This window comes from Pempheris klunzingeri, chromosome 24, assembly GCF_042242105.1.
Source record: "Pempheris klunzingeri isolate RE-2024b chromosome 24, fPemKlu1.hap1, whole genome shotgun sequence".
Taxonomy (NCBI): Eukaryota; Metazoa; Chordata; class Actinopteri; order Acropomatiformes; family Pempheridae; genus Pempheris; species Pempheris klunzingeri.
This window is the reverse complement of record NC_092035.1, coordinates 7,615,946-7,629,651: the sequence shown is the minus strand read 5'-3', so window position 1 is coordinate 7,629,651 and position 13,706 is coordinate 7,615,946. Positions and strand designations below refer to the sequence as shown.

The 13,706-nt window shown below is 42.4% G+C and overlaps 1 protein-coding gene across 1 annotated transcript in view; it reads left to right on the top strand.

Annotated features, from left to right (window-relative positions):
* kcnh7 (potassium channel, voltage gated eag related subfamily H, member 7) overlaps positions 1–13,706 on the top strand; it is a 58,239-nt gene that overhangs the window by 26,375 nt on the left and 18,158 nt on the right. The window contains exons 4-8 of the mRNA XM_070855582.1: positions 1,238–1,717; positions 2,595–2,615; positions 3,484–3,507; positions 4,330–4,544; positions 9,761–10,186. Of these exons, the coding sequence (XP_070711683.1) occupies positions 1,238–1,717; positions 2,595–2,615; positions 3,484–3,507; positions 4,330–4,544; positions 9,761–10,186 (1,166 nt within the window). The remainder of the gene's footprint in view (positions 1–1,237; positions 1,718–2,594; positions 2,616–3,483; positions 3,508–4,329; positions 4,545–9,760; positions 10,187–13,706) is intronic.

The following is a 13,706-nucleotide window of genomic DNA, read 5'->3' as shown; positions in this document are numbered from 1 at the left end:
TCAAACATTAATTCTATTTTCTATATAACCACCTATTGTGTTTCTGAACACATCCGTAGCTGTTCACTCTTAGCAGATATTGGAGTTGAACAGGGTGTGTCAAATACAATGTGCTGGAGTTTGCTCAAGCAAATATAGACAGGGGACATGATGATGTGGCGTGAAGTGGCTGTTTCATAAATTCAAGTTTGCTCATCCTTTTTTTTTTTCTTTCGGTGCCTTTATGAAGGGACTTTTCACTACGCCTCATGGCAGCAGGGCTTGTTTTTCCAAGGACTGAGACAGCGTTCTAAAATGTATGGCATATGTTCAGACGACTAAATGATTCACAACATGCAGGCCATGGTTTGCGCTCCATATGTGAAATCTTGTGAGTGTGAGTGTCTCTCTCATGACATGATTGCGGATATTGTTAGATGCAACTAAGTGTGCCTGTTTGTGAGTGGAATGTGCGTGGGTGTGTACTGTGGGCATATAGCGTAGCGTATTCATTTTAACAGACTTTACACCTAATGTACCTGTGTTATATTTCTTGACCTTTTCTTGCATAATGTTCTCTCAGAACTACCTATTGTCATGACAGCAGCACCCTAATGACCACTTGTCTGCGCTACATTCTCCTTCATATCTCCAGGAGCTATCAATCACTCATTTAAATCCTGCTTATAATCCTATACAGGATTGACTCCTCAACGCACTACTGCCATTATAATATTTCAGCAAATGCCCTCCTCCATGAATAATTGAAGGAAACTGAAGATTGAACTAGTGCCTGAGGCAGAACAGGCATTTGTTTTGATCTGACAGGGTCTTTTTAAGAGAGCTGCATTGGCAGGCTTTTCAGTGCTATTGGCAAACAAGTGTGAGATATCAGTAGGGATGTTGAAGACTGCAAGCAAGTTCTGCTGCAAACGCACCATGAAAACACAACACAAGGTCAGTGGGGGTTATGTTGATCCCACTGGCTCATTAAAACCATTCACTCTTGTTTTTATGCTGTTTGTGGTCTCATAACAGTGAAACAACTCTCTTCCTGATGATTGAGTTACTTAACTATCCACCGTCTTTATGTTCATATGTGAGACCATTTACCTTTAGGCACCAACTCTGATTAATTGGTCACCATAAACTGATGTCAGATGTGGTATCAGTTTAGAATAATATGACAATAACAGACTTAGTGTGACACTGTTAATGCTGTGTCTCATTCCCATGACTCTTTCCTCTTCTCTGTCAGGAATAGGGAGATTCTTTCGCTTCCGTTTTCCGGCCTTACCTCTCTTGGGCATCAGCAAGCAGTCTCTGCCCCAGGAAGACCCCGATGCCGTCATGGTGGACTCCCCTCACCACAGCGATGGCTCCGTGGCTACGCGAGACTACCAGCTTCCCACCACCCGCGAGAGCTGCAGTCCCTCCTACGCCAACGACACCCGCGCCCTCATTGGCCCCAGCCATTGCTCCACCCCCGTGTCGGGGCCTTTGGACCACTCCTCGCCCAAGGGCCCCTGGGACCGGATATGCCCGGACCAGGCCATCACAAAGACCCAGCAACAGAGCCAGGAGGACACACTCATTGCAGCCCCATCGATCCCGGGCCTCACTCCAACCGCCTCCAGAGAGAGCATGTGCAGTATTCGCAGAGCCTCCTCCGTACATGACATGGAAGGCTTTGGGTCCAACTCCAAGATGGCATTCAGGGACAGACATGCCAGTGAAGGTAGGAAACTCCTGCTTCACTTTGTGTACAATGTACGTTGTAAAGCTGCTTTTTTGGATTTCATTACACTTGTTGTTTTATCTATGTCCCACTCAATTGTTGAAGTTTTGTAGTTTATCTTATTAATTTAAGACCACCTCCTCTCAGAAATGTGTCACGTTATTGTTAAGTGACTTGGATGTTTGTGCAGATTTTGACTCTAAAAGTCAGATTTAACATTAATCTGCTGAAGGACAAACGTTTCTTAAACTCAGTTTATGTGAGCAAATTACTTTGTGACACCACAACTAGTTTGAAAGCTAATTGCAGTCTAACCACGGCTCAAACAAAAACTCTATTTGCTAAATGTTGTCAGCTGATAACAAGGAGTCAGATGTGGTCAATGCCCAACTGTTGTATTTAACATTAAGGAACTTATGAATGAATGTATTACTGGTGACAAACATTGATTATAATTTGGATATATTAATTACCAAACTCCCTGTGGTCCCGAAATAAAAGATGTGGCGTGCCAGTCACTTAATCAGCATTACAGTGCCTCATAATCTATAGCGTTTGCTATTGATCTTCCCTGGAGTCTAAATCACTCATTAGCCTTTTGGCCCTCATTTGGTTTAGGGTAGAAGTGCCCGAGACTCGCCCTGTTTCCTTCAGGCCAATCAGTCTACCCCCATCCCCTTATCTACAATCCTCATTCAAATAGCTCCCAGTGGCTGACACAGTAATATGTCTACTTCACAGTAATGAATTGTTCATGGGGGCAGAAGCGGGGGTGTAATGCCAGCCACCATTTGTCATCATAGGAAGCCAGAAATTCTTCTCTCACCTCCACTCCCCTCTTTCTTTCCTCTCCAACGCTGTGTTGCTGCCATCACAGACAATGGTCGCAATATTAAAGGTAACAAACAGCAGCCTGCTGCTTCTTAAGCTGTTAAACTTAAGCACGTCTATTGGATACCACATGTAAACCAAGCCAAGCCTGCTTGCTGCATGAGTTTGCCACATACATGTAACTGAGGTTTATGTTGAATGCAAATACCTGACTGGAGTGTGCTTGTTAATGACTTGGGCCGGAGCCTCAAAACACTGGCACAGCACTAAATGACTCAGTCTCAGTGCACATGACCTGCTGAACCCATGCCAGTTGCCCTGGGGAAGGCAACACACTGACCTCTGCACGCGCTTGCATGAAGCAACACATTGCATCTCTCTCCTGCTTTTGTTCATTGAAGAAAATCAATGAAGCTCTTAGAAGATGATACCTCCCACTGTCTGTAACCTCTGTATTCCTTCTATGCAACCTCTGGTTCCTTGTTGCCATGTCTTAGTGAATGAAAAGAAGCCTGACTGTTTCCATTTGAACTCTATTAGCTCGCCCTTGCCCTCCTCCCGTAATAATTCAAACTGCAATGAAACGGTAGCAGTGCGGATGCTGCATGTGTTTCACAACGTTATCTCATCGACACAGATTAGAACTTGATGCATTAATGTTTAATTGTGTTTAGGTTCGGATAAGGAGTTCCCAAAATGAAAATATAACCGACCAATGTTGATTTTTTTTTTTTTTAATACTAGCACAGTGGGGCAGTTTGAATTCTCTAAAGGTTCACTCACAGAGCTGCCAAAGTTCTCAGTTTCCTGATAAATGCGATTAAATGATTTTAAAGTAATGCTGTTTAACTACTGACCCGCCAACCCAACCACCCTTCCATATTGCCACTTTTTTCCCCTTTACCTCCTATTTCTTCTCTCTCCTGGTTTGCTAGTATCTCGCTCCTGGATGGCTGGGGGTATGGCTTCAGCTTCTCCTTTTTGAAGTTATTTTTTATGACTGCAATGATGTATCCTTACTGTGGCATGTATTGAAGCTGTGCATGCAGTCTCTCATCCTCAGCTGTCTGTTTCTCTGTCCTTGACTCTCAATCACTGTACTGTACTTTGTGAAAAGGGGAAGAAAACAGTGCAACCTTCCTCTGCTGGCTCACATGGCTGAATCAGCAATTCTCTCGTTTTCACTCTTTATCACTCTCATTGGACCACATGTCAGTGTGTGTGTCACAGTGCTGTCACATATTGTTGCAGTGTTGAATGCTCTTACAAGAAGGCAGGGAGTTAATTACCGAGAGTCAGTTTTATTACGCTGGGAACGTATTGAGAACATTGTGTGGTATGACGAGGGCAATTTTTTTTTATTTCAGCACACTAGTTATGTCCAGGCTTCATTAGACAGATAGATGGGTTGACAAACTGTATGAAGTTGCATTCTTTGATTGTGCATTGAATCATTCTTTTCTTTCACCAACAGTGTTCTTCATTATCTTTTAATGAGTAACTTTGAAAGGCCTGTTCACCCTAGACGGGTCAGTCAGAGGCTGCAGAGTTTGTATTTCAGCATCTGTTGTATTCTCCATGTTGTGTTGTGGTTGAACTCACTCCAAAAGTAAGGGCCACTCCATGCTCACTACCCATGTCACAACAATCACAAATGAGCACTAGCTGTTCTCTGATGTCCACGATTCAGAACGCCTAGTAGATCAACAATAGCCCAGACGTTGTACCAGGTGTGGCAACTTTTAATGATGACATCCTCCCTCTGTCGCTTTCTCTTTCAGGGCCGCTCAGCCAGATCAAATCCAGCCTGCTCGGCTCCACCTCTGACTCCAACCTCAACAAGTACAGCACCATCAACAAGATTCCGCTCATCACGCTCAACTTCTCTGAGGCCAACAACGAGAAGAAATGCCCCTCCTCACCATCCTCTGAGAAAACCATCATCGCCCCAAAGGTCAAAGACCGCACACACAATGTGACCGACAAGGTCACGCAGGTAAGATGCTAACCCTCTGAGGACGGAAATATTTTTGAACTTCTGATCACACGGTACGTTATTTTTTCACTGCAGGGTAGGGTTAGGCAGGGTCGTTTCCTGTACAGACCTTGAATTAGATATAAATTGACTTTACTTCTTACTTATCAGAACACACCAATACATTATAGTTGTACACATTATACTGATGTCTAGCACTCCAGCTGTAATTCTGCCATCAGTACTGACCAAATTATGTTCCATCCATATTAAAATTCCCATATAACACAACTAATGTAGTTTCCCATTCAATTCATGTTTGAATTAATGTGTGTGGACTTTTACCAACATTTGATCCCCCTCTCTCCCACAATATTTTACATGACTGTGTTACTATTATTATCAGTGCTGAATAAAAGCCATCACACAACCATCTGTTAGTAAGTTCTTTGTCATGATTATTATGGGCACTCATATGCCTGAGACTAAAAATAACAAACAATTAAGAGCAGTAGTGGGCGCGTATGGTTTGCATTTATTAATAATTCATACCACCAATCATTTGTTGGCTGTCTAAGGTTGTGCAGACTGGAGTGCAGAGACATTGGAATTCAATCGTAATGTTCATCATTATATAATTTACTATCATCACAAATCACAGATGCACAGATTGAGCAGCCGATGAAGTCAGCAGATTGCACCCACAGCCCCGCCCTTCACCCATACACCTGCCCTCTGTGTGCCTCTGGATGATTAATTGAAACTCAAGGGGTCTGATACGTAGAACAGCAGAGGTGTCTATCACTTGCGACAGATAATCAGGGATACTCTTACCGCTGCCAGACAGTGTCCAGAGCTCAGGCCATATTTCTAGAGTTACAGACAGGGTTAGAGGTCATTCTCACCTTCCCTGCCAGGCCTGAGAGGCTGCACAGAGTAGAACCACAAGTTAATGTATTCCCAGAGTTAGGCCGGAGCTGCCCCAAACCACTGATTAGGTCTTAGTTTTGCATTTTGCCCATTAATGCTGTAACGGATAGAGGGCGCAGAAATTGACCCCTATTCGCACTCAAAGGCAACATCAGCTGAAGGCCTTAAAGTGGAGCCAGAGGCAGACCACAGCGCACCACACTGACCTCTGCATCCAGAAGGAAAGTCACAGTTATTAAGCAGCAGTTAGGCCAGGCTTGTTGATGTGGTTTTAATGGACTTGTGTAACACGTGCCAGGCTAGAGGACCTAAAAACTAGCTGCTGTGTGACTTCTACTATGTTGTAGAGTGATTTAGGTGTGAATTAGCACGTTAGTATTACTGGTGTGCTAGTGGACAAAGATGCAACCATCTAACTGTAACGTCCCAGCTTTGTTTCCAGCTGGGGACATGAATCACATTTCATACCCCCCCCCCTCTCCCCCATGTTTCCTGTCTCTCTGTAGTGTCCCTTTTAATATACTGTTGTCACAATATTATCTCCTGTTTCCATGTGTTTACAATTACTGCTCTGCCTGGAAATTAGCTGTCAAATACACGTTTCTGTGGATACAGTGGCAGCTATAACTGTATGTCTTAAGCCCCCCTTTCCCTCTTGCTCCTAATGTGACTGAACATAAGGCATTCAACACAGACTGTCATCTCTGTGCTTTGCTTACTGCATGCTGTTAAGCATTAACATTATCATAGTAACAAATAGATAAATAAGCCACGGGGGAATTGCACCGCACCGCCATCCTCCACAGTTTAGGTCTGTAAACAGTTCTGTAGACACCTGACTGTGAGGAACACAAGGCAACAGCAGATGTCTTGAAACCAACTCCGTACTCTTGAGTTCATCTGAAGCTACAATCAAGGCATCTGAGCAAACACTCTCTCCTGGTCTTGGCTGCGTCACAGCCACCACGGGCAGATGGAGGGTTCACCCAGGAAGCTGGTCAACTAAGAAAGAAAACAGACCGGCAGCTCACATGCTGTTTCCTACATTTTGAACGCCCCATTGCATGCAGCTCATGTACACACGAGTCTTAGATACCCACAACTTTCCATTAATGCCTACTTTTAAACTTCTTGAGGTTATCTGAAGCCGAATTTGGAATCACACCAGTGGTACATGCATCATTTTTAATGATGGAAGCCACATGATTAGCCACAGAAACATGAAACAACACTCCACTCTTATAAATAATACCCCAGCCCTGACAGTGCAGACCAAAAAGAACCGGAGAAGGGGAGAAAGCTAATGCTCATTTGCATATCGTTTGAAGCCAAGCCAAACATAGAAAAGAGCCTTCCATTATCCCACAAGAGAGAGTTCATTGGTGCCAAGCGCACATAGCTACAGTAGGTAGGTTAAATAATTAAAATGCAATCTTTTATTTAGAAACAGATTGGCTACAACACGTTAATCCAGAACTGTCATTCTGCCAACCAACTGACTCCTCCCAGGCTTCCTAGCAGGCCGAGGGGTAATATATCCATGCATGCTGAGGGCTGTTGGTGTAGTACAGAGTTACCATCTTGTTTGTATCACCACTATTGATCATAAAGTGCAAGATAGCAGAACAGCGTTTGTGTCAATCCTACTTTTTTCTGGACTGTTTGTACCAGAAATATATTTAAGAACATGTAAATCTAAGCATAGTTATTTCAGAGTCAGCAGAAATGATACACTGAGTTCTGACTGTAATGAAACGCGTCTGAAACACCCGCTTGTTTATTGACATTTCCAATTTTAACATATGTGCAAATCACATATTGAATAATATGAATAGTATAGTGAATCTCTCCCTCCCGACCCCACACTCCCAGAACCTTTAGAGGAATTGTAATTTAGAAAAATAATAACTTGCATAAATGTAAATCAGTCAGTAAGTACAAGACTGTTGAATCAATAAGAAAAACATGCAGCTTTAACATTTCTCACAAATATAGACAAAGAAGTACTGTTAAAGGTCCCATATTATGCAAAATGCACTTTTTGATGTCTTTTCAATATACATTTGTGTCCCCGGTGTGCCTACAGCCTGCCAAACTGAGGAAAGACCATCCTCTCTCCATTTTTTCTATAAATGTGTGTGAAAAACACAGTTTAGATTAGGCTCCCTTTATGATGACATAAGGGGGGGGATCTTTTGATCATGTGACCTCCTTCAGCCCTTCAATAAGCTGTTTTTTTCTCATTGGCACCAGTTCCCGGCAACACAAAGATGTCGAAGGCGAGTAAAAAGCTCACAAATTCTTCATGGCATGAGGGGAAAAAGTCTTCATCCATGTAAATCTATTCTAGTAGGACCTGAAAGTGAGCACAATATGGGACCTTTAATTAAAGTTCAGCCCTTCCAGACTCAAGTCAAGAGTTATCCCATTTATGTAGACACCCTTCTGGATGTTACTAGTCCCGTATTTATAGAGAACGCTGGGTAAAGCATCCCTCCCAAAGCTTTTTTTGGGGGGATATTTCTAATACGACCTTACGTGCATGAGGCTCCCTGCAGGCCAGATAAAATTAGAAAAAACCCTGTCGAGAGCTAAGGTGCCTTTTGGGAAGGAATATAGGGACACTTTACATTTCAAGCAGACTAACTGATAGTAGTAGCGTGCACCAGTGCTCCATATCTTCTTTGTCAATTAAAGGAGAACACTTTAAAATCAGAAAACCATAATCCCCAATTATCTGAAGTGAAACGCATGCTTTTAATGAAGTGACGGCACAATGAATAATGGAGGATATTCTTTGTCTGTCCTTCAGTTTCTGATCGATTTCAAAGGTTATCCCATATCAGAGGGTAAAAGCGTTTGACCCTCAGCATCACGCAGAGGGCAGGAGTTTCTAATAACCAATTCAATTATTAACACCTCAGCCTTTTTCTTTTGCTATACATCATCCCTCTGTCCCCCAGTCCTCCCGTCTCAATCACAGGGGTGATGAAGGTGACCAGGGCAGAGATAAAGGGGACCTGCAATAACTGATCGATGCCAAAATAGAGACGTTTGAAGTTGTTCTTTTCTGTTTCATTCTCTCGCTCACTGGTACACAGTAATTGTCTCTCTGTCCTTGCAGCTCATGTGACTTACCTGCCTCTCTGTCTTTGAGTTGCATTAAATGGCAGTGAAAGCCACGGCCTGAAAATTCCTGGCTATTGAAGTGTCAGACACTTAGATGAATAGATGTATCCTCTGCCCGCACCTATAATTACTTCCAAGTCATTGAGACTCTTATCCGAAATGGACCATGACGCTGCTGTAATATTGATGTTAAAAGCTATTCGGGTATATATGGTAAGTGTAATAACAGAGATAATGATAGTGACATCCAGGCTTGCTGGAATGGATTATACCTCCATCTTCCATGCAAAACACAGTTAGGATTTTTTTCCTCTTCTTTTGGAGTTCATTCCTTAAGACAAATCATGCAGTTTAATTTTTTGTTTGTATTTGTACCTGAAACTAGTTATGCAGTTTTTAAGTTATGCACAACTTCAATGTTATTCCCACAACAGCAGCTGTAATATCAGGATTCTCTCAAGGTTATAAAACCATGGCTTCATGCATAGTTAAAGTTCCACATTATTAGAGTAGAAACCGTTATTTTCATCCTTCACTTAACACATGAATGATTTATTTGGGGGAGTGGGAAATTCATGCCTCAAGCAATCTGCTCACGCAAGGTTTTCTTTTAGTAAGGGGATAATGTTGAACTGCATTAGGCTTTTACAGTATGTAAAGCATGTACAGTCCTACTGCTGAAGTTCAGCTCCTACAGCCAGATTACTCACATATCAGCAAACACGACATTTGCTCAACCTAATCTTCACTCATATGTCATAATGCAAATCCACATACTATTATGCACAACAATGCAAAAGCACGGAAATGTTAATGCATGTAGGCTCATATTGAACTACTATTGCATTAAACCTATTTAGTCGCGCTACAATGCATATTTAAGATGTCTAACCTTATCTAGATGGGTAATGTATGCAGAAATACTGTACATTGGAGAATCTGAGGATACTTTGGCTGACAGTGCGCCTTTAGGGGCACTTCTTTGATTTAGCATTGGAACTAACAAAGTTGGGGGACTTGTGTGGGACACTTCAAAAAAAGAATTGTCAAAATCAAAGCAGATATTATGACTTTTAGTTGAAAAACTGTGAATCCTACATTCCCCTAATGCAACTTGATGGTATCTTTAGCATCTTGTCATTGGAGTAAGTTGATAAATCCTCTGTCTTCCACCTCAGGTTCTCTCTCTGGGTGCAGACGTGCTGCCCGAGTACAAGCTCCAAACACCTCGAATTGACAAGTGGACCATCCTTCACTACAGTCCCTTCAAAGCGGTGTGGGACTGGCTGATCCTGCTGCTGGTCATCTACACGGCCATCTTCACACCCTACTCTGCTGCCTTCCTCCTCAATGACATCGAGGAGCAGAGGAGGCGGGAGTGCGGCTACTCCTGCTCACCCCTCAACGTAGTGGATCTGATAGTGGACATTATGTTCATTGTGGACATCCTTATAAACTTCAGAACCACGTACGTCAACATCAATGAAGAAGTGGTCAGCCACCCGGGGAAGATCGCCATCCACTACTTTAAAGGCTGGTTCCTCATAGACATGGTGGCGGCCATCCCGTTTGACCTGCTCATCTTTGGCTCAGGATCAGATGAGGTGAGGAGGGGGGGATTAACCAGAGCTAGAGCTGGGAATAATGATACAGTGCCTCTGAGGTTGTCGGTTAGAATCTCAATCAGATTGATCAGCCTGTCCGTCAGTTTGGATTTTCTTACAAGAGAAACTGTTTTGGAGGCAAAAATAAACCCAAAGAATACATTGATCCCCAGTATCCAGCAAAAACTAAATAAACAGCCATTTATTCTATGTTGTATTCTTGAAAGTGGTACACATGGTTTTAAAAGACCAAAGGGTTGAAAGGTTTATCAGTCTGGCCAGTTTGAAATTGTAAGCTGGATTAGCTGTCCTCTTTTAACCTCTTACCATCCAGCAGTTTTTAACAGATACAGAACACTTTGTCTAGCACAAGAGTCTCCTACCCTACAGTTTCCTGGAGAAAACTTCATCACAGTTTTTTTGTTCTTTTTATTTTCTCTCTTTCAGTGGAAAAAAAATCCCTCATAATTCAATCATACTAAATTAAGTTTGATTAAGTATTGAGTTACAAATTACAAAGCTGAACAAATAAATAACCAGTCTAAGGGTTGTACTTTGCACCCTTCGTAGTCTGTCAGTTGTGTGTATTTTTATGGCAGACCTGTGGAGCACATTATTCATACATACATGCGTCTGAAACTACTTTTTGAGAAGCCCGAATACCACAGCATAAACTTATTTCATTTCATCTTTATATTTTCTCACAGCAAATTTGAGTCTCTCTTTGGTCAGTCCTGTGTCGTGACGTGGGGCAACAGCTCCAGCAGTCATATTTCTGAGCTGTTTTCTCGAATGTTTAGAGTACTAAACCAACCTGACGCTCGGCTGTCACATCTGCTTCCCTCCGCTCTCTTTTCATCAGAGCCAGACTGCAGGCCCCAGGCAATCTAAATCAGTTAGAAAGGTCTCAGCCTCCCTAACCGCTCTGCCTGTGAGAAACTATCTTGTTCATGTATGGCTCAGGGAGATGGCTTAGCAAGTTATCCAATGCTCAGAGAGAGCAGTTTAGAGAGCACGCACAAATCTCAGAATGAGTTTACACCAACGATGCTTGCCTTTATATTTAGCACCTACTGCACATTCATGTCACTCTTGAATATTGAAAAGTTCCAGTTGGTTGCAGTTTGACGTAGGTTTACTGTAGCCTGTGGGTACAGAGGCAAATCACACAATCTACTAAAATGTGTCAAAGTCAAAATCCCAGATACCAGGATGCAGGATGTACACCACCCCCCATACACAGAAAACCATCCCAGATTGATGTGTGTGTTGGGGGTGAGGCCCCGATGTCAGTCTTTTGGTTTGCTGAGTCATTATTTACCATTAGGTGTGTGCTCCTGTGAGAGGAGTCCGTGGCCAGAGGCTGGCAGTGAGTGGCAGGTGGAGAAAAAAGAGCAGATAGCTGAGCAACGCCACAGCACGATGTATGTCCCCGTCACACAGCTAGATGACTGGTGCAGTGACAGAATGTGTGTTCCCGTTACAGCTCGTGTCCAAAGCACACAGTGACAGGATGAGTAGAATGACAAGATGTTGTATTTTTAGCTCCTCCAATCAGCAGCAGAAACTGAAATAACACATCCATGTACAGTTTTAGCTCTTGGCTTTAAGGTGTGTTATTTTAGCTCTTTGTGCAGAGACAGGGACTATTTTTAGACATAATCTTGTGCACCCTTTGTTGCCTGGAAACCATCTCTGACAATATGCTAAGATTTTTTTGGCTGTTTTCATTAGAAACGTGGCAGGCTGGGAATCAAAAAACAACCTCTCACAGATTTGAGTCAGTTTAGAATTTCAGCTCTGCAGGCTGTCACAGCAGGAGAGATGGTGTAGTGCTCAATTTACCTACAGGAGACATTTGAGCTCCGCCATCATTTTCATATCAATGTCCTGTGGTGATAAGATGAGATTATTTGCCTATTACATCCACATTCACGTGTACGTGTAATTGCAAATTATGCAGACTGTGAAAATTTGCTCTAAACCAGAATTCAAATATTATTTTCCTACGATCCTGAGCAGGGTTTAGTAGATTTATTCCCATAAACAAGTGCAACAAATAGCTCTGAACTAAGCCAACACTTCTTAGCCACAGTGTCTTGGGGTATGGTTGATTCTACTTTAATATGACTAGATTTTTTTGGTTCAGTAGTGTTAATCACTCACGGGAGAAATCTTTCAATGCTCAGTATGAATTAACATAAACATTAGTCCACAGTGTCAGGCTTTTATTTGATGCCAATAAAGCAGTTCCAGAGAGTTGATTATGCCAATAATTATTATTGATTAGATCTCTGCTTTAGGCAAGAGCTTCTTATGCCCACAAATAATAAAATAACTTTTCAAGCTCACACTGAAGAACTCTTTTATGGTAGATTGCCTTTATATGTGCATTGTTTTTGCCTTTGGTACTGTACAGAAATGTACTGCAGAACCTGCCGCAAGAACAGCTGAGCTAAAGAAAGAAGAAAGAGGAGGCAGGTTCATTGTTACAAGCAGCCCCCTCAGTCTCACTTTTGCCCTGCTGGATTTGTTCACACAGTCAGAATAGACACAGTGTTCAAACTCTGTTTACTCAGACAACGATAAGGTTGTGCACAATATGTTTGTTTTCTTTGTAGATTACAGGAATAAGTAAAACAATATAGTTGTCTTTCTGTGACCTGTGCTGCTCATGTACAGGGTGAATATCACCACTTGTGAAATTTTGACAGCAAGTGTGCTTTAGGATAGGGATATGGTTAAAGCTGCAGTAAGCAACATTTTCATTGTAACAATGGATTACATGACTATATGTTTTTGAAAGGTGCTGTGTTGAACCCACAGGTTATTTTCACCAACTCTAACTCACATCTACAGAGCTTTTCAGCTCATTCTTTTTGTTTTATGACCCACAACTCTTTGCTTGGTTCAGTCTCACTGCTTTCATTAGCATTGGTTTCTCCTGCAGCAGGTGGCTGTTTTCAGTGAAAAGGCTCTAAAGAAAAAACCCCACTGCACCCCATTTACCCAGCACCAACCGGCATACACATCAAATAGAGTTCTGGTGATCATAGTGGGGCATTTAGCAGTCAAAGAGCCAGATATTTTTCTCTGGATTGGTGGAGAGCTAAACAGAGCTAAAAAAGGGAGTGAATATTGGACAAACATTCATCAGGTGGACACAAACTCGTCTCCAAAAGAATGCTAGTGTTTGTGCGCTGGATGTGTAAATAGGCAACGAAAACACTGAAAAATTTGAATTGATGATGTTCTACTTAAAATGAGAACCTCTTTAATATTTAATAGCATATGTCCATGTAAAAGAGGTCAAAAGGTGACACCACAACCTTGGCTGACTCTTGGTGTTTTAAAATGGCCAGGGCAGCCTGGAAAGCCACAGTGGCAGATGGCCAGAGGGATATTCAGCGGATATGTTTTATACAGCTGGTCGCTAATGGGAGCTTGAGCTTCGCTCCTCAGCCCCAAACGCCTCCGACTTACTGTAAGCCCAGATTTTAATCAACGTTACACTGTGTGG